Source organism: Diorhabda sublineata, chromosome 6 (genome assembly GCF_026230105.1).
Source record: "Diorhabda sublineata isolate icDioSubl1.1 chromosome 6, icDioSubl1.1, whole genome shotgun sequence".
Taxonomy (NCBI): Eukaryota; Metazoa; Arthropoda; class Insecta; order Coleoptera; family Chrysomelidae; genus Diorhabda; species Diorhabda sublineata.
Genome location: NC_079479.1, coordinates 1619838 through 1647755, shown reverse-complemented (window position 1 = coordinate 1647755; position 27918 = coordinate 1619838). Strand labels below are relative to the sequence as shown.

General features: G+C 29.7%; 7 protein-coding genes across 14 annotated transcripts; 5 read left to right on the top strand and 2 right to left on the bottom strand.

The window, feature by feature from the left end:
* The first annotated feature begins 99 nt into the window (after window positions 1-99).
* LOC130445107 (coiled-coil domain-containing protein 63-like) lies at window positions 100-4232 on the top strand. The gene is made up of 9 exons (XM_056780618.1): window positions 100-192; window positions 718-993; window positions 1051-1229; window positions 1282-1456; window positions 2373-2555; window positions 2609-2759; window positions 2825-3037; window positions 3781-3884; window positions 3939-4232. The coding sequence occupies exons 1-9, from the start codon at window positions 100-102 to the stop codon at window positions 4230-4232; spliced, it is 1668 nt and encodes a 555-aa protein (XP_056636596.1).
* Window positions 4233-4719: 487 nt separating this feature from the next.
* LOC130444982 (60S ribosomal protein L10) lies at window positions 4720-5976 on the top strand. Its single transcript, XM_056780386.1, has 4 exons — window positions 4720-4873; window positions 5008-5036; window positions 5120-5425; window positions 5607-5976. The coding sequence occupies exons 2-4, from the start codon at window positions 5014-5016 to the stop codon at window positions 5932-5934; spliced, it is 657 nt and encodes a 218-aa protein (XP_056636364.1). The 5' UTR covers window positions 4720-4873; window positions 5008-5013; the 3' UTR covers window positions 5935-5976.
* A 44-nt stretch (window positions 5977-6020) lies between these two features.
* LOC130444978 (mitochondrial ribonuclease P protein 1 homolog) lies at window positions 6021-10841 on the bottom strand. Of its 2 annotated transcripts, XM_056780382.1 has the most exons (6): window positions 10511-10841; window positions 7914-7978; window positions 7617-7858; window positions 7259-7562; window positions 6435-6667; window positions 6021-6383 (listed from the first exon to the last, which is right to left on the bottom strand). In XM_056780382.1, exons 3-6 carry the CDS (start codon window positions 7779-7781, stop codon window positions 6042-6044), a joined length of 1044 nt encoding a protein of 347 aa, XP_056636360.1. In that variant the 5' UTR covers window positions 7782-7858; window positions 7914-7978; window positions 10511-10841; the 3' UTR covers window positions 6021-6041. The 2 variants fall into 2 exon arrangements, with proteins under 2 accessions (XP_056636360.1, XP_056636359.1); XM_056780381.1 differs by lacking the exon at window positions 10511-10841 and having other exon boundaries at window positions 7914-8088.
* LOC130444981 (CD63 antigen-like) lies at window positions 8322-15487 on the top strand. Of its 2 annotated transcripts, none has more exons than XM_056780385.1 (6): window positions 8322-8510; window positions 8570-8653; window positions 8716-8904; window positions 8964-9134; window positions 11676-11894; window positions 13382-15487. In XM_056780385.1, the coding sequence occupies exons 2-6, from the start codon at window positions 8591-8593 to the stop codon at window positions 13445-13447; spliced, it is 708 nt and encodes a 235-aa protein (XP_056636363.1). In that variant the 5' UTR covers window positions 8322-8510; window positions 8570-8590; the 3' UTR covers window positions 13448-15487. The 2 variants fall into 2 exon arrangements, with proteins under 2 accessions (XP_056636363.1, XP_056636362.1); XM_056780384.1 differs by having other exon boundaries at window positions 8322-8515; window positions 13382-15486.
* Window positions 15488-16067: 580 nt separating this feature from the next.
* LOC130444983 (ubiquitin-conjugating enzyme E2-24 kDa) lies at window positions 16068-23090 on the bottom strand. 6 transcript variants are annotated; one of them, XM_056780394.1, is made up of 4 exons: window positions 23042-23090; window positions 22819-22987; window positions 18891-19361; window positions 16068-18608 (listed from the first exon to the last, which is right to left on the bottom strand). In XM_056780394.1, exons 3-4 carry the CDS (start codon window positions 19351-19353, stop codon window positions 18511-18513), a joined length of 561 nt encoding a protein of 186 aa, XP_056636372.1. In that variant the 5' UTR covers window positions 19354-19361; window positions 22819-22987; window positions 23042-23090; the 3' UTR covers window positions 16068-18510. The 6 variants fall into 6 exon arrangements, with proteins under 6 accessions (XP_056636372.1, XP_056636370.1, XP_056636369.1 ...); XM_056780392.1 differs by having other exon boundaries at window positions 23036-23086; XM_056780391.1 differs by having other exon boundaries at window positions 18891-19382; window positions 23036-23062.
* LOC130444977 (RING-type E3 ubiquitin-protein ligase PPIL2) lies at window positions 20445-22790 on the top strand. Its single transcript, XM_056780380.1, has 6 exons — window positions 20445-21363; window positions 21756-21904; window positions 21955-22106; window positions 22163-22352; window positions 22415-22554; window positions 22610-22790. The coding sequence occupies exons 1-6, from the start codon at window positions 20523-20525 to the stop codon at window positions 22683-22685; spliced, it is 1548 nt and encodes a 515-aa protein (XP_056636358.1). The 5' UTR covers window positions 20445-20522; the 3' UTR covers window positions 22686-22790.
* Window positions 23091-23925: 835 nt separating the features above from the next.
* On the top strand, window positions 23926-27406 carry LOC130444979 (CD63 antigen-like). Its single transcript, XM_056780383.1, has 5 exons — window positions 23926-24168; window positions 24568-24756; window positions 25526-25702; window positions 25759-25980; window positions 26981-27406. The coding sequence occupies exons 1-5, from the start codon at window positions 24100-24102 to the stop codon at window positions 27044-27046; spliced, it is 723 nt and encodes a 240-aa protein (XP_056636361.1). The 5' UTR covers window positions 23926-24099; the 3' UTR covers window positions 27047-27406.
* The last annotated feature ends 512 nt before the right edge of the window (window positions 27407-27918 follow it).

Below are 27918 nucleotides of genomic sequence, written 5' to 3'. Positions count from 1 at the left end.
CTTCTCCTCGTACATATCTTTTGGTATTGTCAGTTAAAGCACGAATCTAGCCATATATGACAACCAAATGTCAATTTATTGTCAAATATATATTCAAAAATGGTCTTAGATAAAAATAAAGAGCTCACTGAAGATGAGAAATTTGAACTACAGTTGCAAGCTGAACAGGAATTGGGGAGATTAGCCCGAACCGTAAGTAAAACGATTTGGGACAATCTGTACATACCTTCAACTAGATCAGTAAAATTTTGCCAGTTTATATCATCCACAGTTTATTTAATATAATTGATTAATATCAAAAAATGATACATTTATTAGGAATACTGTTTTTATATGTTTACTTTCATATTCATAGATATAATTGTCCTTTCTAGCTATTGTCTTTAACACCAACGGTCAAGGTTATACAGAGTTGCCAGATCTTGTATAATTTACGATTTATTTTTAGAAAATATAAAACTGGTTTAAGAAAATTTGTTAAACATTTAATGGAACAAGTAAAGCAAATCTTGACTATCTTTTATAAATAATTATTTAAATATTACAGAAATTTTATTTAATATTATATCTTATACTTATAATATAATAATACTTATAATACATCTGGCAACATTGTTGTATGAAAAGTCATTCCATTAAAGAATTTTATTATTATAGATATGAATTATTAATAAATAAGTTCTTGATGTTTTTGTGGGACATTTTCTTTGTTTGTAGTATACTATCCTAGAAAGAAATAGGGCACAAAAATGCGATACGGGAGGAAAATTATTGAAACAACGTAAAGTTTTGGACATATTCAAAAGAGAACAAAAAAACATTCTGACTGACCTAGCAGTTGCCTCAGCTGATGCTAGGAAAGTAGAAGATGAAAAGAAATCCAAAGAACTGAAATTTTTACTTAATGAGTATGACGAATTCGACGCCGAAATTATTCAAAACAAATCTCACATAAACGAGATAGACGGGCAAATAAAGATGGTTAAAAAAAAGGTGGAATTATAATAATCATTCAAAAATTATCATAATCCCATCGATATTTCTTATTAGGTACTCGATTTGAGATCGAAACAAATAACAGATGAAATGTACCAACAAAGGGTAATAACCGGAGAAAAAACCGTTCAAACATTAGAAAATAAACTCGAGGTCCAAATAAAGAAATTCTGTCAAATTTCCTCCGATAATATAAAGCTAAGAGAAGAAATTAATCATTTGTTGATGGAAAGGTGAGAATTCTATAACTAAATCTTCTTCTTTTTTATAAGTGGATTATTACAGGAATGATTTTAATAAAATATGGGACACGTTGATTAACAATTTAGCGGTTGGTAAAAAATTCATGCTCGATTTGATTGAACAAGCAACTATTGCTTACGATCAAAGAGAAGAATGGGTTTCAAAATTACAAATTCTGAGAACGAAAGCCCATAATGATCTTATAAGTCACATACAGGTAATAAAACGCCAATTTATATATTAGCATCTACTTTAGTACCCAGTTGTGCCATCTACCGTTCATCATGTGAACAGCTTCAAATTGTTTTACAGATTTCTGTAACTAGATGTAAATACACAACGTTGCTAAATTTAGATTTTTCATGGTTTTTTAATACATTAGATGAAGATTTAATTATGTTACTCGCTGTTACATACGTAAAGTAGAAATTTACATATTGACTGTTTTCTTTTGAGTATTTTTTAAGTGTAATAAATCATGTAAGGAAAAATTTATTATCTAGGGAGATTTAAAAATATGGAATTTTATAATTATTGGAATAACCCAAATATTACTCTTCTACTATTAGAATGTTGACTCCTTTGACGTTTGAACGAATAATTCTGGTAAAATCAACAATTAGAACTAACGTTGGAGATAATATTACGAATTATATATTTTGAAAATCATGAATTTCATTATTTTAAAGATCAAATTCCCAAATATAGGTTCAATCTATGATTGTTCAGCTCATTATTATATTTTTGAATAATTCCGCTCCATTTTTTTATATCTACTTGGTTAATAGACGTACAATAAATGTTAAAATATTATATTCGTTTTTGAAGAAAAGTAACTTACAAAGATAGGCAACACTGTAAAAATATCGTTAAGCAGCACAACAGCTGATTTGAAACAACGGATACACCAGTAGCGGTGCTTCTAGGGGATATTTAATCCATAAATAAATGAAAAAAAGTATATAGAATATAATTAAACCATTTATTATTAATACAGTTATGTTGAAGAAATTCAAAGAAAACCTGTTAAAATTCATTATAGAATCTTATTTGAAAAGATTTGTAGATAAATCAAAGGAAAATAATTTTTGTTTTGATGGAAAATTTTATTTATGGTTATCGTGTTCATTTAGGACATGAGAGTGATGCAAAGGAAAATGGACGACGATGCAAAGCTACAAGAGTTTTTTTCGATAAAATGTCAAAAAAGGATAATGAAAGATTTGGAAGAGAAAGAGCGACAAAAACGACTACAGAATAAAGAAAATATGGAGAAAAAACTGGAACGGTATCTTCAAATTCTAATTACCATAAAAGTAAGTACGAAATGGCTACTATTGTATCATTAATGCAAATAGTTGTTTTCTAGGAATTTACCGGTGAGGAGAGGGTACACACTATCGCTAATAACTTTGTCACTCAAGAAGAAGAAAATTTCGCCATGTTCAAATACATCAATCACTTGAACAAAGAAATGGAGGATTTGACAGATAGTTTAGCGAAAGTACAGATCAAAATAGGTACGTGTATATTCAATGAATACATAAAATCTGAATTTAATTACATCTACGCCTATGATTTGCAGACGAACAACGAGCTTTGAATGATTTTCGACGTCAACAACAAGAAACTCGACTGGAAGATTTGAATAACCAATTCGAAGAAGCAAAGAAAGCAGCGGCGCAGAAAGCAGACGAATTGAAAAATGTCGATCAAAAATTAAAGACAGTTCTCAACGGAATCGGACAATTATTCAAGATGTTTAGATGCAAAAACGATCCATTGATAAAGATGCTCGGTATGAACGTTATTTTTTTTTAATTTGTTAATATATATGCATTCATTTTCACTTTGCCGAATTTTTAGATATTCTGCCAAGCTATAACCCCTATATAAATTTGCAAGTGCTACGCCTATGTAATAACTTTATATTTAGTTGTTCATGATCATAGACACAGAAGTTAGGCAACCGGTATCACGTTCAATAATATTATTTTCTTTCGTTTACAACGATTTTATTTCAACGAAAGTAATAACATACTTCGGTATTATTTATAAATAAAAGTTATTGTTTCATTTACTCATTGCTTTTCTATATATTAACTATATATTAAATTATTTTTTATTTGTTTACTAATTTTTTTTGTTAGCTTTTTCTGCGATGACAGATAGATGTTTAACATTGTTGCCAAGATGTTGTTTTATTCCAGTTGTTGGTATAAAATAATATTTGTTCTGATTTCATCCAAAACTTTTTACTTCTTACTTCTTAAAATAGGTTCCAACTTTTAGAATATAATTTCCCTAATATATAAGCAAATATTCCATTTACATTTTGGATATTTAGATTTTATAGGATGGCAGCAGTAGCTACTAATGTTATAAAAAAATACTAATGTCAAGATTGCAAAGTTCATGATGTGTTCTATATACAGAGTGTGTCGAAATCGACGTGGTGTGCCACTATTTACAGCTGTCACGAGAATTCTCTTGAAAACGTTGTTGTACAAACAGAACAATAACTAATTGAAATAATTCCAGGAGGAAATCAAACTATACATAATCACAACGTTTTGCTCTACCTCGAAATACTGGAGAGAAATATTGAAGAAGCTATGGTCACCGTGTTTTACAGAGAAAAAAATGTGAGTTACTTGTTATTACGATTTCAGTTTAATGTTTTTTTTTTGTTTTATTAGCTGACAGAAAAGAAGAAAGGTAAACAGGAAGCAATGACTTTGAAACATATAAAATGTCCGCCTGTAATCGAACCAATAGAAAGAATAGTTCTGACCAATCCGTGTCCATTGTGTGTTGAACATGAACAAGTTAGTGACGTCATAGACACTCTGCAATTTGCGCTCACCAAAGAAGAAATACAGGCTAAGCTGAATTTGAAGATAGAACAAGAAGGGGCCAACGATAAATTACATAACGTATCCGCTTGTCATTTACCTAAATCTAGACAGATTATTCAAAAAAGATACCAATAAATAAATATAATTCGAAAATTAGTTTAATTTTTCTAATAATATTTCAATTTACAATGACATTTGTAACTTCATAGCATTTCCCAATCCAAGAAATGTCAGTTAGTTCAGTTCTGAATGTTCAGTTATAGTTACGCGTTCGTGGTTCAATCGATTCCGATAATTATCGATTACGAATCAATTAAAGCAATTATTTGGTTTTTATTGAAGGTTTTTTTGGGGAAAAGTATGATCCTGAATAGATAATCAAGCATTACTGCGATCTTAAATTGTTTATCGAATAGTTCGGAATGATTATCGATTTTACATAGCTGTTACATGATTAGTTAGTTCTATGATCACTGTCATTAAACAATATGTAGTTCATAACCATAGACAACCATAATTGTTATGAAAATCGATGTTTTATTATCATTTTCAACTGTTTTTCTATCGTATTAAAAAGTATTGTTACTTTTATCAGGTATTATCATTAAAAATAAATTGTTTTTTATGTATAAAACGCAAAAACCTGCCTGTTTATTAATAATGTGTTCAATATTTTGACGTTTACTCTATAAAAAAGAAGACGAATGCATGAATGTATTTGTGATTGGTACAACTGTTCTTCACAATCTTGTTGAGGCCTAGTTAAGTATACAAAGGTAAGTTTCTTGAAATATCTACAATCATCTATTAGTTTTATTCCTATTTGTTATATTTTTTCTTAATTATTATTAACAAATATTATAGTCCAGTATTTATTTTACTAATAAATACGTTTGTTGTTTTATTTCAGGCCAAAATGGGTAGGAGACCTGCGAGGTGGTAAGTAACATACGATTAAATATTTGTCAATAATGTAAATTAACTTTATATATGATTTACAAATTAAAATATTTTCGTTTCAGTTATCGATATTGTAAAAACAAGCCTTACCCGAAATCTCGTTTCTGTAGAGGAGTCCCAGACCCGAAAATCCGTATTTTTGACTTGGGGAAGAAAAAGGCTACAGTAGAAGATTTTCCTCTATGCGTACATTTAGTTTCTGACGAATATGAACAACTCAGTTCTGAAGCGCTGGAAGCAGGACGTATTTGTTGCAACAAATACTTGGTTAAAAATTGTGGTAAAGATCAATTCCATATTCGTATGAGACTTCATCCTTTCCACGTTATTAGAATCAATAAGATGTTGTCCTGTGCTGGAGCTGATAGGTAAGTTTTACATTTTTAACCTCAATTTCGCTCAAATAAAGTGATAAATTTAATTTTAGTCATTTACATTGTAATTATTATCACTATTTCATTAATTTAGAGGTTAAACTGTAAAATTAATCATTTATTTAGTTTTTCCTAGTTTTTTTTTCATATATTTAATAAATATATGAATTTATAGGCTCCAGACTGGAATGAGAGGTGCTTTTGGTAAACCCCAAGGTACTGTCGCTCGTGTACGTATCGGTCAACCTATTATGAGCGTGCGTTCGAGCGACCGTTTCAAGGCTGCAGTAATAGAAGCTCTCCGTCGTGCTAAATTCAAGTTCCCAGGGCGTCAAAAGATCTACGTTTCTAAAAAATGGGGTTTCACTAAATACGACCGTGAACAGTACGAAAATTTGAAACAACAAGGTAGATTAGCACCAGATGGTTGTAACGTACAGTACAGGCCTGAACACGGTCCATTAGCAGCTTGGAAGAAAGTGCAAGAAGACATATACGCATAGTGAAATTGTTTTCCATTGGTGTCAATAAATTTATTAAATAAACGGTTTTTTTTAAATATTTCACCCATATTTTTAAATAAAACGACTTTCTTAAATAGATTTTCCATTTATTCATTAAAAATATTATGAATGTTAACATTTTTTTTCATTCTGTTATATCCTAATTTATCAAAATCAACTTTATGAGATGGCGTCCATTTTTTTATTTCTTTGTTTCTATTTGAAACCCCAGATCCACCAGTTTCCATTAACTTCCGCCTAGGGACGTGTCTTAAAGAAAACTCCCAATTTTCGCTTAGTTTTTGGTCTAATAAGATTGCGATCATTTGATTTAAAGTAAGGCTTTTACCGGAACCAGCGCCCCAATGCAAATACCTATCCAAAGGTAATTTCGCCATTTTTAAACCTTCTCGTTTCGCTTTGGCTAAAGACAACGGTTCTTGGTTCATCTACAATACAAAATTTATTATCTTTTATCAACAGTGTTATTTAAAACTTACTTTATCTACTATAGCACCGATAATGTAAATAGCATCATGGTCGAATTCTTGGACTTCTTCTCTACAATGGGGGGTTAGATATACTAATTGATTTTTGGGGTACATATCTAAATAACTGCATTCGTGGATGTTTAAAGGGAACCAAGGTTCGTACATTGTCGGAATATATTTGTGGAAGGCTTTTATTAAAGTGCTTTCTTTATTTGCGTTACAGTAGTGTACGTCGAAAGGATCTGAAAAGTAAATACTGAAAATTTGATATGTAAGGGGGTTAGTGGAAAAAAATGGGGTAATTATTGCATCAAGTTGAGGTTGTAGGACCTATTAGTTAACATATCTTTGAAAATTATTATGAATTTTGTTTTTCTCTTCTTTATTGGTTAAAAATGTTTTTTTCACTTCAAAAATGATTGAAAAAACTATAATTTTTAAATAAAATTAGACTAATATAATTAAAGACTCTTATTAACAAAAATAGACTAATGTATCTACTAGACAGTGTACCTTGGGGTAAGTATATGAATCAAACTTGAAAAGTGAAAAAAATTAGTATAAATGTTACATCAAAAACTCATAAAACAAGATCTTTTTGAACACTATGTTAGCTCTGAACATTATGAAGTAAATAAGTTGTTTATAAGTTAAAAATGCTAAATTTCACTTATTCACCGAAAATATTGGGCATGAAGGGCCTGTCTGAAGGCCTATGTGCTCAAGGACCCCTTGGCCGTCCATAATTAAATATTGTAAGAGGCAAAAAATTCAAAACGAACATAAAAGTAAATAATTAAAACACCACAGATGGATAATAAAATGTTACATACCATCATGCATCCTATTTTCTGCGAACAACAACATAAGTTGCTTAGCACAATTGATATTTTCTCTTCTAGTCATATTAATGTCGTATCCACAATCTACTACCAGTTTTTGTCCGAATTGTAATGCTTGTATCAACCTATTATTATACATTTGGTTCATTGTTGTTTCATAAAATCTTAAAAACATGTTATTGTGCTGTAGATCATATTTTAAGGCGAATTCTTCGAGTGTTTCTTCCGCTTTGGGTTGTTGTTGTTTCTCGTTTAGAAAATTTTCGTAAGCAATCCGTTTTTCCTCTTTTTTCGCCTAAAATCGATTACTTCAAACATTTTATAAAGTATTAATATTATATTGACAAACCTTTATATTTTCTTTCTTTTTAGAAACTTTAAATAAATGTTCTAGATATTTTTGCCTCGAAGATCTTGAAGGTAAACTGAGTACTTCTTTCCAATGTGCAGCTTTAAGAAAGTCATGGTCGGGTACTGCTTTTCCTTCTTGACGCATTACTTCCGCTTCTAACATTAATACTTTTAGTTTATGCTCTGCTTCTTTATTTCCGTTAGTAATGTCATCATAATTTACTTCAGTTTTTTGATTAACTATAAAATTTATTATATAAAATTGATATTTCATAAAAATCTTTTGGTATCTTACATTGCGAACAGGATCTTTTATTAAAATTTCTTGATAGGGCTAAACAAGTACTCTCATTTATTTTTCTAAAAATTGTATTAAAGCGTATATTAATCAAAAACATTTTATTTTAAATATTTTTAATGTCTGTATAAGAAAAACATAACCTATAACTAACCAATTTTCTTCTTTTATTAAAATTTCCGATATTTATAACAATATATAAACTTGAATTACTTTAAATATATATCAAATTTCTATTAGATGATTATCTAATTTATAATAAAAAAGCTAAAAAAAGTATAGACTATTTTATATGATCAAAGTATATCAAATAAATTATTATATAGTAACTATATGCTCTAGTTAATAGAGATCGATAAAATAGAAGAATATTTTGATATGTCAAATTTGCAGGCTAAAAAAATTAAAATAAGGGGGGGGTAAATTTGTTTGGAGTGGGAACCACTGCGCAAAGGAGATATTCTGGTAAACATTTACAGTTTAGTATTGTCAATAAAGAGTTGCAGGTAGAATCGTATTTTATATATACGTTCATCAATACATAAATTTCTAACGATTATCTTGTCTGATAATTTACTTAATTCGAGTCAGAAGGTTTGGTAATACAAATATTAGTATCTATGGTAACTTATTGATTAAAATCTTATTTTTAGGTTTTCCATTCGTTAATAAAAATGGTGTCTGGAGGGATGTCTTGTATAAAATATTTGTTATTCGCTTTTAATTTGCTTTTTGCCGTAAGTACAAATCTTATTCAATAATAAATTATATAAAAGAACGCCGTTATTATTAATTTTAGATATCTGGTATTGCTATATTAACTATAGGAACAATAGTACACATTCTATATACCCAATATTCACATTTTTTATATACTGGATATCATTTTGTACCTTTGGTGCTTATTGTTGTTGGTGTAGTCATTTTTATAATCGCGTTTTTTGGTTGTTGCGGAGCCGTCAAGGAAAATCATTGTATGATAGTAACAGTAAGTTTCAACTTATTATTATTATATTTCGATAATGTAAACAATGTTTTTTTTTCCAGTTTTCTGTTTTTTTGCTGATTATCTTGGTGTTGGAAATTGTTATTGGAGTTTGGGGGTACATTAAGAAAGATGAAGTTGGAACTATGTTGGAAAATCAGTTAAATGATACAATGCCGGAATATTACACTAACCCCGATATAAAAGATTCTTGGAACATTGTTCAACACGAGGTAAGTTTCAAACTCATTTTTTCTGTATATTTATTTATGTTTCTAAATCAAATTTTTTGTATATCGAAAAAAATAACAAACTTGCTATTTATATCTACGTTTTGCTTATATTTCATCTAAATCATTTACATAATTTCGTAAAAACTATTGAATCATTTTTCTTTGTTTATCAAACGAAAATTTCGTAAAAATTTCAGTTTTATAGGTCATTAACCAGGTCATCTGAAACTTGGAAACACAAAAATTGAAAAAAAAAATAAATAAAATAAAATTTTTCCCCTCCGTATTTCTATACATATTTTCCTTTATTCACCTCACACTCCCCTTTTCCCTTTCTTCAACTACCAATTACTTTCTACTCCTCTTCTTATTTTTCTCATCCCTTCCTATTTCGTCCACGTTTCCCCACTCTCTTTCTTCCTACCTTTTACCTGTCCTCTCCGCTCTCTTAATTCCTCTTTATGTAATTTCTTCATTTTCTATTTTGTCATCCCTTCTGTTCCTTTTATTTCTCCTATTTAACATTCCTTTATTGCCTATTTCTTCATTCCCTTCCTAATACTATTTTTATCTCCCTCTCACCATTCTCCTCCCACCACTTTCATTTTATTTATTACCCTCGTATATATATTCCCCCTTTCCCCTCATCGCAACTCTATTCCCCTTTTACCCCTTTTCAAAACTCTATACCCCTTTTCAAAACCTATTCCCCTCTTAACACTTTTCTCTATCCCCCTCTTCAGCACTAGTCTATCCCCCTCTTGTCCCATCACACCATTTTCTTTATTCCCCTCTTATAACTTTCACAAATCCCTTCTCCTTATGTTTCACTCTTCTCTTATTTGAAAAATTAGAGGTTAAATTGTCACCTGTCACTTTTATATCAAGACGTTGTTTTAAATAATATGAATGAATACTCCGTATGATTGTTTCATAGTTTGTTTATTATAAATTATTAAATTTTTCAATACATCCTGTATGAATTCTCAATTATTTATAGCCAAAAAGTAAAAATTGTTAACTTTTAGTGCTCGCCTGTATTAAATTCGTGAAAAAATTCTTTGCTAGTTCTTGGATGTTTTTCTTCAAGTTGATCATAGTTTACCACAACAAAAACTATTTTTAAAATTTGATTCTTATCTATTTATATCGAATTTATTTCTGTTTTGACTAGATTCGAAAGAGAATTAATTAGAAAATATTTTTCATATTTCATTTTAAGCATATGTCGATGACATCCAAACATTTTACGAGCTGTAGACGATTGCGTTTTTAATTACTGAGTAATGATTATAGAATTTTTAAAATAGCTTCTGCAAAAGTGTTTATTATTCGAACGCCACTGTTGAAAATATAAATGACATGAAAATACTTACGTTAATTATTCTTAACAGCCACTTAAAGCAGTATACGGAGTCGTGTGGGTGTCAACAATAAACTAAGTAAATTGGTTTATAAAAGAATTATAATAAAGGTGTTTTTATCTATGTCCTAACCTAGAAATTAGAAATTGACAGATTTTCACCTACCCTTACACCCTTTAGTATTTAAACCGTTCTTCCATGTACGTTCACACGAATTATCTTTACCCTTCTAAATTGTGCAAATTATAAACAAGCCCTTTTTATTTCTATGTAAATTAAAGAGATTTTTAATATCCTTTCATACATTTTTAAATCTAAATATAGTTATAATAATAAATTTAAAAAGTTGCTGATTTGACTAACTGTCTTACTACTTTATTAATACCTAACTAAACTTTTCGTTTCATTCTAAATAATAATTTGTATTATAATTATTTTTAAACTGGTAAAAAACTCGTCGTTGCAACTAAAAGTGTATGATAAGCTGATAAAATGCAGGTAGAACAATTATTTTCAAGGTTACAACTTTTAGGTCAGGTGCGTATACCACTTCTGTGCAGATAGCAGTTATTTCTAATTTAGACGTGATTCATTAAAATATTTTAATGGCTAACACAACGAGCGACAAAAACTATTTAGTAATAAACTATTTTATACGAGGAATATTGAAAATTTCTATTTGATATTGAATAGTATTAATGAATATAATATTGATTTTAGTGACCGCCATAACTTCAACTTCACGTCATTCTCGCGTATTTTCTAACCTTTTGAAAATGTCCCAGTTTCAAGGGATGAATGTTGTAATTGGTTTATTACAAACAAACGCTTTAATCAATAATAGCATTAAAAATATATAAATTATGCTGTTTCGAGTCTTTATCTATAATCAATAGTGACTTGACATAGTTTTTACCGAAATATACATACGAGGTGTATACAGAAAATCGTCATAATAACATATCTTCATCTATTACCGGGATTAGGGTCGAAACAGAAACAAAAATGAATTCCTACAGTTTTATATCGTTTAAAAGGAATAATCAAAGTGTGCTGATAGAATTAAATATTTTGAGGTTAAGTTATATCAATGTTTTCGGTTTATATGACGTAATGTACGCGGTATATGTAATTTGGATCTCGATGGTGACGTATCGTGTATTTATATTCATTTCAGGCCGAATGTTGTGGGGTAAAAGGACCGAAAGATTGGCCTAAAATAACTCACAACGAAACATTACCTTATACATGCTGTCCTAATACACCCGATGACGGTTCGTGTAAAATTGATTCCGAAAATGTTTATAACGATTCGTGCGTCGATAAATTGAAACAGATATTTATTAAATATGGTTCGATTATTGGGGGTGTAGGTCTAGGTGTCGCGGGACTGCAGGTAAGTTGACAATTTCTGTTATTTATTTACATTTTTCGCTATTTTATATTTTCAATTCACTATTAATTGACTTGTATTCGAGTTCTGGTCATTATTTAAGCATTTCACAGTGTTATGTTGGACAGGGGCGGCTTCAAGGGGTATGATTTCGTAATATTGTATCCTCCTTAATACGAAGGTCCTTCCGGGGCTCTCGAGAAGCTTATATCGGATCTCCTTGTCCAATAATTTCTATAAAATTGGTTTTATTTGGATTATTCGGGAGTGGCTACATTTTTTGACTTATTTCCCGGACTATATAGATAATAGTCACGTCGAATATCATACTGTTAGCCTGGGTTTTGTCTTTTAATGATATTGTTGAATTTTCTAACTCATTTCCCGGACTATAAAGACCATAGACACGTCGAGTGTTGAATATTTGAAGCCGATACTGAATTCTCTTATATTTGTGTGTATAAAATGAATTTTATGATAATTATTCGCGAGTGTTTGTCTTTTTTGACTATAAAGACCATAGACAAATCGAGTAACATACTCATAGACTGGGCATTGTCTTTTATCGATATTTTGCTGCCTTTTTTGGCTCATTTCCTGGACTATAAAGACCATAGACAAATCGAGTAACATACTCATAGACTGGGCATTGTCTTTTATCGATATTTTGCTGCCTTTTTTGGTCATTTCCTGGACTATAAAGACAATAGACAAATCGAGTAACATACTCATACACTGGGTATCGGCTTTTATTGATATTGCAGCTTTTTTGGCTCATTTCCTGGACTATAAAGACCATAGACAAATCGAGTAACATACTCATAGACTGGGCATTGACTTTTATCGATATTTTGCTGCCTTTTTTGGTCATTTCCTGGACTATAAAGACCATAGACAAATCGAGTAACATACTCATACACTGGGTATCGGCTTTTATTGATATTGCAGCTTTTTTGGCTCATTTCCTGGACTATAAAGACCATAGACAAATCGAGTAACATACTCATAGACTGGGCATTGTCTTTTATCGATATTTTGCTGCCTTTTTTGGTCATTTCCTGGACTATAAAGACAATAGACAAATCGAGTAACATACTCATACACTGGGTATCGGCTTTTATTGATATTGCAGCTTTTTTGGCTCATTTCCTGGACTATAAAGACCATAGACAAATCGAGTAACATACTCATAGACTGGGCATTGTCTTTTATCGATATTTTGCTGCCTTTTTTGGTCATTTCCTGGACTATAAAGACAATAGACAAATCGAGTAACATACTCATACACTGGGTATCGGCTTTTATTGATATTGCAGCTTTTTTGGCTCATTTCCTGGACTATAAAGACCATAGACAAATCGAGTAACATACTCACAGACTGGGTATTGGCTTTTATAGATATTCCAGCTTTTTTTGGCTGGTTTCCTGGACTATAAAGACGATAATCGCGTCGAGTGTCGAACTATATTTAACTGTATGACATTTTTCAGCTTATCGGGATAGTTTTCGCTTGCTGCTTGGCCTGTTCAATCCGCAAAGAATACGAAACAGTATAAACTTTCAACATATTTTCGTGCACCGATATAACATAAGTATTTTTAATTATATAGTAATTTATCCACTGTTTTCATTTTAATAATTGTAATTCGATTAGAATCTACTTTCCAAAGTTGACATCAATTTTATTGGTATTTTGAATTTTACCGCTAAAACGCGAGAAACTGCCATGGCTTTTCAATTTAGGTTATGTCAACAAACCTTATAATTTAGTCAAATTTTTGCAAATTCTTTTGATTTTGTATTTGGAAGGCAAAAAGTGTCTGAACAAATTAACTCACAAACATTGACACAAGTCTGATATATTTTTTTTAATTTCATAGACAAAGTACAATTTTTAGTAGAGGTTAGACGTTACAAAAAGTAGTTTTTTGCTTATGAAAAGTTGTATAAAGTGGACAATTTAGATCTTGAAAATGATTCTGCGAGTCTACTGTGAATTTTTGAAAAAAAATTAATGAAACTGCTCAAAAATTAGGAAGTTTTCACACAAAACTTCAAAATACGATAATATTTGGAACTTTTCCATTCGGAGGCTGTCACATAATCGTCCTACACTACTTTTTGTGCGTTATTCGCAGACTGATTTATCATTTTTGTTCATAAAAGGATTTTTTTATTTGTGTTACATCTAGATGTTAAGATTTTGGTTTTTTTACTTCGATAAAAATTAAAATTCTAAGGCAGAGTACAAAACATTTCCAAAATATGTCTGAAATAATATCATAAAGATGAAAATACATAAATGCAAAACCCTGTATACGTTAATTTTGATATAAAATAGTTCACTACCACATAAACGGGAATATAGTGTGATGTAATGAATTTTGAAATTTATTCTAATTATCCATCTAGTTTGGTAGAGAACTTGTTATTTGGACCATTATTTTTGACTCACCTGTATAAGAGTCTCAAGAAAATTTTGGTCAAAATTCATACTAACTTCAGTATACATTCTTCTCATTATTACGATAAATATTGATATAACTCTTACATATTTATTCAAAATTATATTTTTTTCAATAAGTTTATTATACTATATGGAATAATTGACAGTGTCTATTTTATTTACCTCTAGACTCTTTCTTAAGGAATTCACAGCCATTTCACTGCCTCCACCAATTATTTGTTTACGTTGGCAAATCTGTAGATTCTTGATTGGTCAGATTTATTTTGACATTTAGATAATGGCGTAATTTGTAAACACACATTTTAATAAATCTTGTCGTAATTTCTTGTTATTATTCTTATAGGATTGATTTAAGTGAACTATTCCAAATTCTAACAGACTTTATAACCAAAGAATTTATTTTTCAAATAAATAATTACTTATTGGCCATTTTTCATTCTTTATTTGTTCTAATAATTAGTGTTATAAGGGAAGTTCTAAAAGTGGTTTGTGTTGAATTTTCTAATTTGGTGTTATTCAAACGTATTTTGATTTAAATAGTACTCGAAGAGCCAAAGCTATTTTACAATTTAACGTGAGTCTTATAAGGTAATTTTTATATGAGGAAATCATTATTTTTTAAAATTGTATACCCAGTATTTATACTCGAATGAAAATTAACGATTTTTCAGTATTTTTAAATAAATGTTAATTATTTATCAATTAGGTAATAATGTTATTCAGAAAAATAAACTGTTAAATATTTGTAATTAATAATTATTACGGGTAAAATTCCTGCATTATTAAAAATTAACATTTAGCAGAATTTCAATTATTATAAATAAATTTTTTTCTGGGTAACATCAATACGAGTAACTTCAATACATTTACTTATAAAAGAGTCGCAATCTCCATATGTCATTGAATGACATTTATACCGGTTTGACATGAGGTTATATGTCACAAATTCTGGTAAATGTATTTTAGATACCACTTTGTGTAAGTGCTGTAGATGTTTAATATTTTTGGAAAATTTCCCCAACGTGGTTTTGTACAGGTATGTTTATAATTACATATCCTGTCGTATTTTGGCTACATAATGTATATTGATGTTATTATAAACAATAAATATTACTACAGTAAAAATAATGTTCGTGTTTCAATTTTGTGTATACGAGGGTCTTACGTAATTTTATATTGAAAATTACTGCTCCCACCAAAACTTTGTGCATTATTGCTAAAATTCCTTTGAAAAAAAAAATAAATTTCTTAAAGATGTAGTATATAAAAAAATAATTTATTAACCAAATTTAAAAATTTAATGGTAAGTACTTTTAGGTTAGAATTATATACAGGATCTTTCGTAAAATTCTAACACTGCTTAGTTGTTTTATTGAAATCACTCAAATTTATTTATTCTCCCCTATAAACCACCGTAAAACGGTCTTGTAGGATATATATATACACTATAGGAGTTCATTTACAATTTTGTGATAATTGAAAATTAATTAATTTCCTAAATTTTGACGATTATTAAAGAGATACGACAAAAATTACGACGTTACGACGTCACAGCTGTTTCCAACGTTGCCAAAGTGATTCCCTTTTCCTGAACTTACCAATAATAGTCATTTAGTGATTTGTTGATGAAACTTTTTGTTTTTTCCATTATAATACCTTCATAATTCAATTATTAAGTGGATTATGGATAGGTAAAGAAAAGATAAAAATCTACATACTAAATTTTATTATTACAATACCAACTAAAACAATACTTACTAGAAGAATAGTCCATATTCTCTTAAACTTTAGTAAAAAAAAGGATACTTTACACAAGCCATTTGGAAGTAATTGTTTTTTTTTTAATTTCATTACGCTTCCATAGGAAAAAAAAAATAAATATACCTATCACATCAAAAAGAACAAAATAATAAAAATGTTGGTTATATGTCGGTCTTAAAACGAGACTTTATGTAAACATTGTGTTTTGGACAATAAGAAATGTTCGATAAAGGGAGGTTTTTGGTGCCAAAACTGTCGCGACAGTTTTTTTTTTATCTATGGTCGACCAATTTTTACAAAAACTACTTTTAACTATAGTTTTTTATCTATTATCCACGTCGAACTATTCGCCAGCACAACATGGCGTCAATTTATGACTTAATAGGGCGCTATTGTATGTTTTGAAGAATAAACGTAACATTTGACCTTTTTTTTTCAAACAGAATTGAATTTATTAAACAAAAAGTTATAATTAGACATTTTTATTAATGATTTTAAGACTTTATAAGTTTAAAGATAAACATTTAGCACCGTTGCCACGTTGTATGTATTATATCAATTATTTATATAGAATTTAAAGTGACAAATCTTGCATCAACGACTACCAACGTTTAAAATTCAATTTCCCCAACACATTTTGTCAAGTTACAAATCGCTTTGTAAAATCAATAAATCTGCAACACCGATTCCACCACTGCTACCAACGGTTAGAATGCAATTTCCCTAAATTATCACAATAGCAAATAAAACTAACCTAAAAAAATTCTATAAGCAACAAAAACGTCTAATTACGTTAGTTTCTGTGGTCACCTGAACAGACAAGGATAGAAATAATATCATTATTCGTTCTATTTATAACATCGACATACAGGGTGATCCAAAACTATTGTAGCATGATATTTGTCCCACGAATTCAAAACCAACTTATTTCCAAAGTCATGTTTTAAGAGACCTTATATTTCGAACAAGAAGCAATCTACGGAGATAAATTGCACGAATAGAAGTCACAAGTAGGTGGAACTAGACAAATAAAATGAACCTTTTTTCTACCACAAAACTATTTAAACAAAAATCTCGACAGTAATTTCAATATTTCGGTCCAATTTATTTGTTAAGCTCGGGTGTGTAGTCGACACGGAGTTTAATGCAAAAGTATAAAATTTTTACTGAAAAAAAAAATGGAGATGAGCTGCCTTTTGTTAAAAACATTTTTTCTGAAAAAAAAAAAAATTGTTTTATTATATTAGAAACGTGTCCAGAAAAATGAATTATACTCAGTCCGATAGCGTATTAGATCTAAAAGATACTTTGTATACCATAATTTGAAAGTTAATATTTCTAAATCGCCCTGTATTCGTGATTGGATCGAGTTTAAATATATTCATCAAAATTTGCTATCATCATGAAAAAATGTTTTAGGTTAGATTTTTTATGGTGTCCTTTTTTGGGCCAATAAGTTTAGAATAAATATCCGGGGAGGAATTTTCTTGTAGCTTCGCTAATGGGGGAGAGAAAATGGAAAAAAATGGAATAGAGAAGTTCCCCTCAATGGATATGTGCTTTTCTATACGTACGAATAGACTATACCATCGTAATACATCATTTATAATCACAGATTTTTTGTTCAATACGTAAACATTTTTCCGGACACTCGAACAAAAAGAAAACGACAAGACTATACTATATAATTTAGTTATTAAAAAAAATATATTTTATTCACATAAATTTGCATTTAAATCTACTCCGTTATAAACTAAAAATGTTATGAACAAACTTAAAGGATGTGAAACATGGAGACAGACTAATTAGGTCAGCCTGTAGATTTCCCTTTAAAGAATAAATCGCGTAGAAATTGTTCAAATTGCTCCGTTCAGGGGGTTGTACAATTCAGTCTTTACAAAAAGTTTTGCTAATAAATAACAAAGTAAAAAATTCACGTTTTCCTTTTAGATTCGTATCGATAGACACTAAACTAACTTTTCCTACCAGAAAACTTAAAAACCAAATCAGGAAATGATATTTTCTACGTTGAGTACTCAATGACATTACAATGGATAATTTTAAGCAAATTATAACAATTTGGCACATTATCTCTCAATTTTTTTCAAAAAACGTGACAATACGAAATGTTTCAGAAAAAAAAAACGAAAATCGATCACTTTGTGATGTTCATCGCAACATATATGGACCATCTCCTATAAACGAATCAACTTAAACAAATTAAACGTACAAATTTTGTTTTAATATGAATTCCTTTCATTTCTACTCACACAGACTGACCTAAATGACAAATGATAAAGATGAAGAATAAATTTTATGCCATTTGATTTGGCAAAGGGAGTGACCTCGAAATATGGAAGTGTGAAGCTGTATTTTGAGAGCATAATTGAATCACGTGGCATAACGTTTAGTCCATAATCGTGCGATACGATCGTGTTCTTCTCGATTTTGCAGGTATTGCGTCGCTATACTGCCTACAAGGGGATCAGCTGGAAAAAAAATTATAGATACTCTCCTTGACATAAATTAGAAACATTACAATCATAAAACAAACAACATCCACTAATTAACTTGAGATCCATACCATTTTTCTTATGTATGAACTAAATCAGTTGACTAAGAATCAGAAAATCACTTATTTTAAAAATTTCAATATAAAATTGTATTTAAAAACTAAACATTCAAAACCATGTTGCCAGAACTTTTTAATATTCAAATTATTTATCGAAAATTGAAAATTTTATGATTATGAAACATTTTTTCAAACTTACCTGGATTGCAATCGGTAAGCAGGGAACAGATTGACAATAAGACCTTAGATATAGTTAAGGCTGGTGACCAATTATCCTTCAAAATATCTAAACAAATAACCCCTTGGCTGTTGATATTGCAATGGTAAATTCTAGTGCGGAAAGTCACCTTGGGAGGCTTAAATGGATATTCTGGTGAAAAGTGTATATCCAAGAAAAAAACTCCTCCTTCGTAAACGGATCCTGGGGGGCCCAAAATAGTCGATACCCATTCGTAGAAGTTCTCCCCCTTTGGTCCAGCACTACAATTTGGAGGTGGATCTAGAGTGATTTCTGCTAATTCTTTTTGAATTCTTTTCGCAGAAGTTCCAAGAGCTTTGGACATTTTCGGATTAGGTTTACTTTCTTTTGCTTCTTTTTGATCCCCAACAGCTGCCTGACTACCTCTCCCACGCCCTGATCCACTCGAACCAGCTGAAGACATTCTAAAATCTGTTAACAAAATTCAGGAACCTAAGAGAAATACAACAGCCACTTTACAATAAAATAAACCAATATTTCTATATAATGATCAATAATACGTGTTATATAAATGTATTAATAAAAAACGTTATTGATAAATATCACCAACAATGAAGAATTATCAATATTCTATAAATACCCTGAAATTCAATATTAAAAAGACATTGTTTGGATATTAACGTATCTAAGTCCTAGAAATAATTTCTTGAGACATCATAACTGCGCAAATTAATGGAAATCCAAGTTATTGTGTACTATTTATATGCAAAAAAAATAACAAGTTCTTTGTCCAAAATCGAAGATGTTAAAACACCGGTTTTCTAAGAAAAATACGCTACAAATTGCAAGGTCAGTTGAAAGCGTATAAAGTTCTATTGATATTAATCGTGAATGCAGGTAGTTCTTATCGGAATGTGACCCTTTTCAAAATTTAAAATTGATTCTTGTCACTAGTCGGCCATTTTGAGACTTGACCAGATACAATTTCTATAAATATGTATTTAGCATCGGGTATATCGAGAGAAAAACGTTAATTGCATTATATTCACTAATATAATTAATATTAAATATGACAAGTACAAAATTATTAAACAATAATATCTTTTGAAACGATTTTTTTTATATCTGCTTGCAACTTCTTATACTTATCCTACATTATGTTATAATGCTTTTGAAATAATTGTGGATGTTTATACACGAGTGTTACGTTTAAAATTACTTACCTTTAATCGGTTTTTATATTTAAAACACAAAACAAATTACACTCCCTTTTCACAAATCTTGGCTCATGGCGTACTTGTAAGTTATGAAGGGAGCCGGGACATGTCTACCAACAGTGTTTCGAAAAATCACCAATTTTTAATTAGTGAAAAAATGAACTAAACAATCACAAAATTGTCTTATTCAAGATTAATTAGATATATCAAGATAAAATGGTGTAATAAATGCGTTGTCCAGCATCGCTGAGGTATTATTTTGTATCAAAAATATTACCGACGATTTTTGTTTCAAAGAAATAGTGGATTTTATTTTTTGCATGTTACCAGAAATTTTGTTTTGACAGATGTAAATACTAACATAACCTAAATACTAATTTCTGAGTTATTAGTTGTTTGTTTATAATAAATAAAAATGGGGAAGAGGCAGCATCAAAAAGATAAGATGTATGTAACATACACAGAATGGACTACTTTGTACGGTGGCAAAAAGAGCGGTCATTCGAGTAAAGAAGGAGAAAATTTCCGAAGACTACCATTTGATCATTGTTGCCTATCCCTACAACCTTACGAGATACCTTATTGTGATTTGGATGGTAATATATTCGATTTAGAAGCTCTAATACCGTTTCTAAAGAAATTCAAAGTGAATCCGGTAACTGGTAAACCTTTGGATTTTAAATCTTTGATACAACTTAATTTTCACAGAAAAAGTGAAAACACTTTTGAGTGTCCTGTTCTGTTTAAACCATTCACCAATAGTTCACACATAGCCGCTATAGCTACAACAGGAAATGTTTTTCTAATGGAGGCTATTGAACAATTAAACATAAAAAACCGTAACTGGAAGGATTTATTAAATGATCAACCATTCGAAAGAAAAGACATTATTATCCTTCAGGATCCCAGTAATCTAGCAAAATTCGATATTTCGAAATTCCATCACGTGAAACAAAAATTACGGATAGAAACAGAAGAGGAGATTGCTGATAAATCTGATCCTCAAGCCAAGTTGAAAAAAATTAACCCAGAAACAAAGTATACGTTAGATGAGTTGAATCGAGACTATAAACCTTCTACATTGGAAATCAACAAGAAAACTACTTCAGAAAAAGCTGATAAATTTAATGCTGCTCATTATTCTACAGGCGCCGTAGCTGCTAGCTTCACCTCTACAACTATGGTACCCCAACTTGAAGGTGAAGCTGCACTTTTGCATGAAGATGAGGTTAGGTATCAACGAGTAAAGAAAAAAGGTAAATAACAGTCAAGATGAATAAAATTTTGTATTACAATATTTTTCTATCCCTATTTTTAAATAAAATTGTTTTTTCTCTTTTTATTTACAAAATTATATACAGGGTTTTCAATTAGTGCTGTAAATATCACAAAGTTGTAAATTTTGTGATACAAACATTTGATTTGTATTAGAAATGAATAATTTGGACAAGAATATATAATATGGAAGCTAATTTTGACTTTGCCTCGTATTTAGAAGGCAATACTTTTTTTTCATGAGTTTTTTTGTTTACAGTCCATTTTTTGTATACAGTTTTTTATGTTTAATGAAGACATACATATATTTCGAGTCTATTTATACTTATAACTGCAAAAAATCGATGAATCGAAATATTTCGATGTATTATAGGTTATGTGAGGCTTGTAACTAATCTGGGCATGTTGAATATGGAATTACATTGTGATATGGTACCAAAAACATGCGAAAATTTCATAAAACATTGCGAAAATGGATATTACAACGGCACGAAATTTCATAGATCCATAAGAAATTTTATGGTAGGTTTTCGGCGTATTTTCGTTGGAGATATTGAATGTCTTTTATTTAGATTCAAGGAGGTGATCCAACAAATACTGGTTCCGGAGGAAAATCCATTTGGAATAATAAATTCGAGGACGAAATTAGACCTAATTTATCTCATACAGGTCGGGGTATATTATCTATGGCAAATTCTGGTAAAAATACCAACGGTTCTCAATTGTATGTAGTTGATTTTTGTTTAAACAACTATAGTTTTTTGTTAACATTGTTTTTAGTTTTATTACGTATCGTTCCTGTAAGCACCTCGATCAGAAACACACGATTTTTGGTCGCGTCGTTGGGGGCATAGAAACACTCAACGAAATGGAAAAAATTGAAGTCGACAATCAAGACAGGCCTATAGAAGACATTATTTTAGTCAAAGCACAAGTTTTTGTTAACCCATATGATGAAGCTGATGAACAGGTACCTAAAGTTTTGTCGGTTGTTTAAACTCCATAATTTTGTTTTTTTTTTTTCTGTTTCAGTTGGCGAATGAAAGGCGAGAAGAATTGGAAAGGTTAAAGGAGGAAGAGGCGAAAACTAGGGCGAAAATAAATGCGCAGAAGGAATTAAAAGTGTTTAGAAGCGGTGTCGGGAAGTATATCAACCCTAATGCAAATAAAGGGCAAGAAAAACCGCTTTTTGATGATTTTTACATAATTTAAATTCTTTATTTTCAGGTCAGACAACGTAAGTGCAGAAGTTGTCACAAAAAAGAAAAAAAATATCAATACATTTAATTTTAATAATTGGTGAAATTATTTTATGTGTTTGAATATAAAATATTTGTTATTATATTAAATAATATACTAAATTATCATTATTTCGAGTTTTATTAAATGAATTTGTTCTCAAAATTTACTCTAATTTAATATGTGCAAAGTTTTACCTAGAGCCTTTATTATGTATCCTTTGTTCACTGATAAGGAATCAATTTTTAAAAGCCGAAATTTTCGTTTTTAAATTGTCTTCATTACAAAGTTTTTGTAACTTCTGTTCAAATTTCAATTCGTCGCTCAAAAATAGTTCTTGAAAGATCTCAATTAAAGATCTCCCACCTAAAAAATTAAATTTCTATCTGCCATATCTTAGTGATTAGACCATACAATTACGTGCGATGCTAAAAATGTCCTCCTACAACAGTTAAGTGGTAAATGAACTATTATAACAAATGTCAACTAGCGATAATTTCCGATTCGCTATCATAAAATCGAGAGCTCGATTTTCCAAATATCGATTTCAATTCATTCATTTTTATTCAGCTTATTGAAACAAAATACAAACATACTTTCTGATTTTCTTTATTTTCATACACTTTAATTATTAATCGATCTCAATTGCATGAAAATAATTATTTCTGATTTTTATGCAGCTGGTTTTCTTGTAAAAGAATCGAAAACAATTCACCAATGCTTATCGATTATTTTGGACTCATTTAGGAAATGTAGAATCGTGATTGGTTCTGAAAGATTATTTTGACGTTAGGCCTTCTAGATATTTCGCTGTTTATGGCAATGAGAATCAACTATTGCTGGTTATGTTGAAAAACTTGTACCTATACTTTTTAATTTGGTAATTTCGAAACAACACTCATTGTGTAACTTGAATGACAAAATCATAGTGAAACATTATTGTTTGAAATGTAATAAATAAAATCAATAAATATGACACAAACTTTATTAAACAAAAAAGCAAAGAAATTTTACATATATCACTATGCTAATAAACAGGTTCAAAAGTATCAAGAACACTAAAATAAGCAATAACGTCAAAAAACATAACCTCTAATTGAGTAATTCTTCTTATATATTCAACACTCTCAAGTTAATTGATTCTTGATATTTTCTATAAGGTTGTACTATTTGTGTGATTGCGAATCCAAAATTCCTGAAATTTGCTTAATTATAATTTTATATGAAATCTTTACCTTCTACGTCATATTCTGGTGGAGGTGTCGATTCAGATAGGTCAACCTTTGTCGTATCAATCTTTAGTTGTTGTTCATATGACCTTCAAATGACGTCATAGCAATCTTGTCAATTCGATCACTGTTTTCAGTTTTTGTTATCAGATAGTGTTAAGGTGTCAACAAGTTGAAGCGTAATTTACAACGTAAAATATCAAATAATCGTTCTTCTAATTTGAAATTAGTAAAAGAATCCATATATAAATGGATTTGGCTACGTTTATGCGAGGTTATTCTCGTTATATGCTCATTATTTTTAATTTGATTTTCGTGGTAAGTTTTTTTTGTACACACTTATCTGATTACTTCGTTAATAAAGCGGTTTACAAGTTTTAATTTATAATATCCCTTTATTAATTCTATAAAAATAATCATTCGTATATTACGATTATTGAGAAAATATATACTTTTTGAAATATTAAATTGACTTTTGAGATAAAGGATGACTAAGGCTTATTATATATCTATTACATTGTTGTGCAATCCCGTAAATACATATATTTTCAATATAATAACATTGAAGTGGAACTGATTTTTTATTTCGTAGTATTTAAAATTTTCGTTAAAAATGTGATTTATCAGTTAATAGTGTTTCATAAAAATATAATTATCTTCCAATTAGATTATTTATTAAATTTTTTATAGACAAAAACGTTTTTTTTTTCATTTTAGATAACCGGTGTTGTTATCATTTCTGTTGGTATTAGTTCTAAAGCTTATTTTCATGAATTTGATAAACTTATGGATAACAAATACTTTTATATTTCTGACTTACTTATCGTTATTGGTGTTGTGATATTCTTAATTGCTTTCTTTGGATGCTGTGGAGCAATAAAAGAAAATGCTTGTATGACAACTACGGTAAGAACTATTATGTTATTAATTTTTCTATTTTCTTCTTTTAATGGTAACAATTATTTTTTTATGTTCAAAAACAACTGATGAAATTGACAAAAACGTACTTTGAAGCAAAATATTCATCAAAATATGTCATAATTTTATTTTAAGTGATATTAATATAAAGAACTAATTATAATTGTTTTATATTATAACTATATTATTTATTTAGGAAATGAAGTTAACAACTTTTTATTTGAAATTTGTACTATAATTCTATTTTAATATTTTTGAACACTCGAGAATATTCAATAACCGCAGAATTATATAAGTAGAGGCCAATTTCACCTGCGAAATTCCAAGGGCCCTGCAAGAGCAGGGACCATGACAAATCCTCCTCTTCCCTTTCGAAAGATTTGAGTGAAAAGGGACCACTACTGATGTCGAAAATTTGACTGATGCTTTTGACAATGTCCGACTCAAATGCTGCAACATCAGTGGTTTAGGGAGAAAAAAGAAAGTTGAGGCTATCAAGATAACTCAGGGTTTTGAGGTCCAAGTAAAGCCTGTTATGCATTGAATAAGTTGACTCCAAAAGCTTCGGAGGGATAATCGGCTTTGCAGAAGAATGGCTGTTGGATTTGATTGGTACAGTCACCGGGGCTGTTTCCAGCAGTGGAACTGTGCCACTTGAATTGCCAAAGCCTATCAGAAGACCCTTGGCCCACTAACTCCACTACGAACATATTTAGTTTTCTCACAATATTTCTTGTTATTTATATTTTTTTCTTAGTATTCAACTTTATTGGTTATCATATTCGTTCTGGAATTGACTGTCGGTATTGTTGCTGTGGTTCTGAAAGGGGATGTTGAACAATTTTTGGATAATCGTTTACATGAAACCATGAAACAATACGGCAACAAAACTTTTAATGAAACTACTGCAATATGGGATGCTGTCCAAAATCAAGTGAGTTCTACGGACATTTTTATCTTAAATTCTACTGTTTCATTTTGGGATTTTAGTTCAAATGTTGCGGTGTAGACAATTATACGGATTGGTACAATATTTTACATAACAATATTGATTTACCATTGTCGTGCTGTAAAATTCCTCCTGGTTCAACATCTTTTACCTGCAATTCAAACAATACTTACAAAGTGGGATGTTTACAAGAATTCGGCGATTTTGTTTCTTACAATATATCGTATGTAGAAGGAATTGGAATCGGACTAGCTATAATTCAGGTAAGTACCATTTGAATTCATAAAATATTGATTATTGAAATCGATGGACAATGAGCTGACCGAAGTCATTCAAAATCATCATAAACTAATGCAAGAAGGTGAAATTTTAGGAAATATGACACAAAAATGTAATAAACGGGACATCAAGGGTGGTATGGTTTGATATAAAACATAAAATATGAAGCAGTACTGCAAATTCTGATTATATTGAGCTGGGAAGTGGATTTTTTTTAACAAATATTTGTATATCACCACTTAACCTTGATTTTATTTACTTTTAGTGATTTATTTCAAAAGATTTTATACAAAAAACTTGTTTTTAAATTGAAAGGTTATGGCAAAAGATACATTTGACCTTTGAAATGTTTTTCAAATGTATATATAGAATTCTTTATGCCCTTTTGAGCATTACTATATTGGGGTTTTAGTTTACATTCTCCTTATATCCTTTTTTTTCCACTCTTTTTGATCCTTCTGAATTTTTCCTCATTTTTTTACTTCCTGTGCTATTTGTTGTAGACAGGCTTTCCTCGGACTTCCTTCCCTTTTTTTTCATGTTTTTTTTTTTTAGTAATTAAACTCCTTATGTCTTTTCTAGTGTCGGAGAATTGGGATTTTAGTTTTCATTCTCCTTTTATCCATTTTGTTCACTCTTCCGATTCTTTTCCCCTTTCTTTATCCTTCCTTTGCTACTTGTGGTAGTCAAGTTTACTTCAGTCTTCCTTCCCTTCTTTTTTTGATCCTTTGCTACTTTCATCATCTGCTGAATTGTTTTTTCCTGTCTTTCTCTGCTACTTGTAACCAAATTTTCTTGGGACTGGACAAAAATAGAACTTTTATGAACATATAGGAATCATTAATAGTTTTATGAGTGAACGTGTTCATAATTAAATAAAATTTTATCTGCTGTCTAATCTAATTTTTATCCATGGATAGAGTGACATACATGTGTGATCTGTATCGCGTTTCCAAGCCTATTTACCATATTTTTTTTTTTCAGTTGCTGGGAATAATTTTCTCTTGTTGCTTATCAAAGTTCATCAGGAGCGATTATGAGACTGTATAAAAGGGTTAATACTCATTTAACAGCAATATTATATAACTTTATTGTATGTAGTAGAACAGCTTATATGAATCTATATAGTGTTTATTTTGTTTGGAATATAAACTTATTTTTAACTTTTTAATGTTCTTATATAGGAATTAACTTTTATATTAGATGTTTGTGATATATGTTGGAGTGAAAAAAAACTCGAAAACTTTTCATATTTCGTCAATATTTGTAATGTCGAGCAAAAAAATCGTAATATTTCGAGGAAATACGACGTTTTTGAAAGTTTCTTCCACTCTATATATAAAATTAGAGATTACTAAATAATTAATGTTATAAATTTCATAAAGGAACTGAATAAAGATTTTAAAATGAGCTGTTTAACCTAGTTTTCCTGACTAATGCCTTTTTGACCTCGCGAAATTTCGAATTTCCTAAAACTTGATTAAATTCGACATAAAAAAATACCTGAAATGATAATTCTAGTTTATGTACAACTGTGTTTGTAAACGAATTATAAAAATTTGGGGCCCACTACAGTTTTAACCTAATAAAATAAAATAGCCCTGTACTTTACTCAAAAACAATCAATCAACTGACTACTATTCTTCAATTTAGTTTGAAATTTTATCAATTGTCAAAAATTTCTTCTTTTTTAAGTCTTTTAGTGTCTAGTGATATGTTACTAAAAATATTTTAAGGAACATGATCTCTGTAATTAGAACATGATTTGAATCGGGTCATTCCGTATAATAGGACATTTCTACTTTAATATATCATGGTAAATACGATGAACTAACCAGTTTAGTTTGAAATTTGAACTTAAAACTTATCGCGACATTCGAAATACTGAAAAATATCGTTCCAAACTAGGATCCGCAATCAGT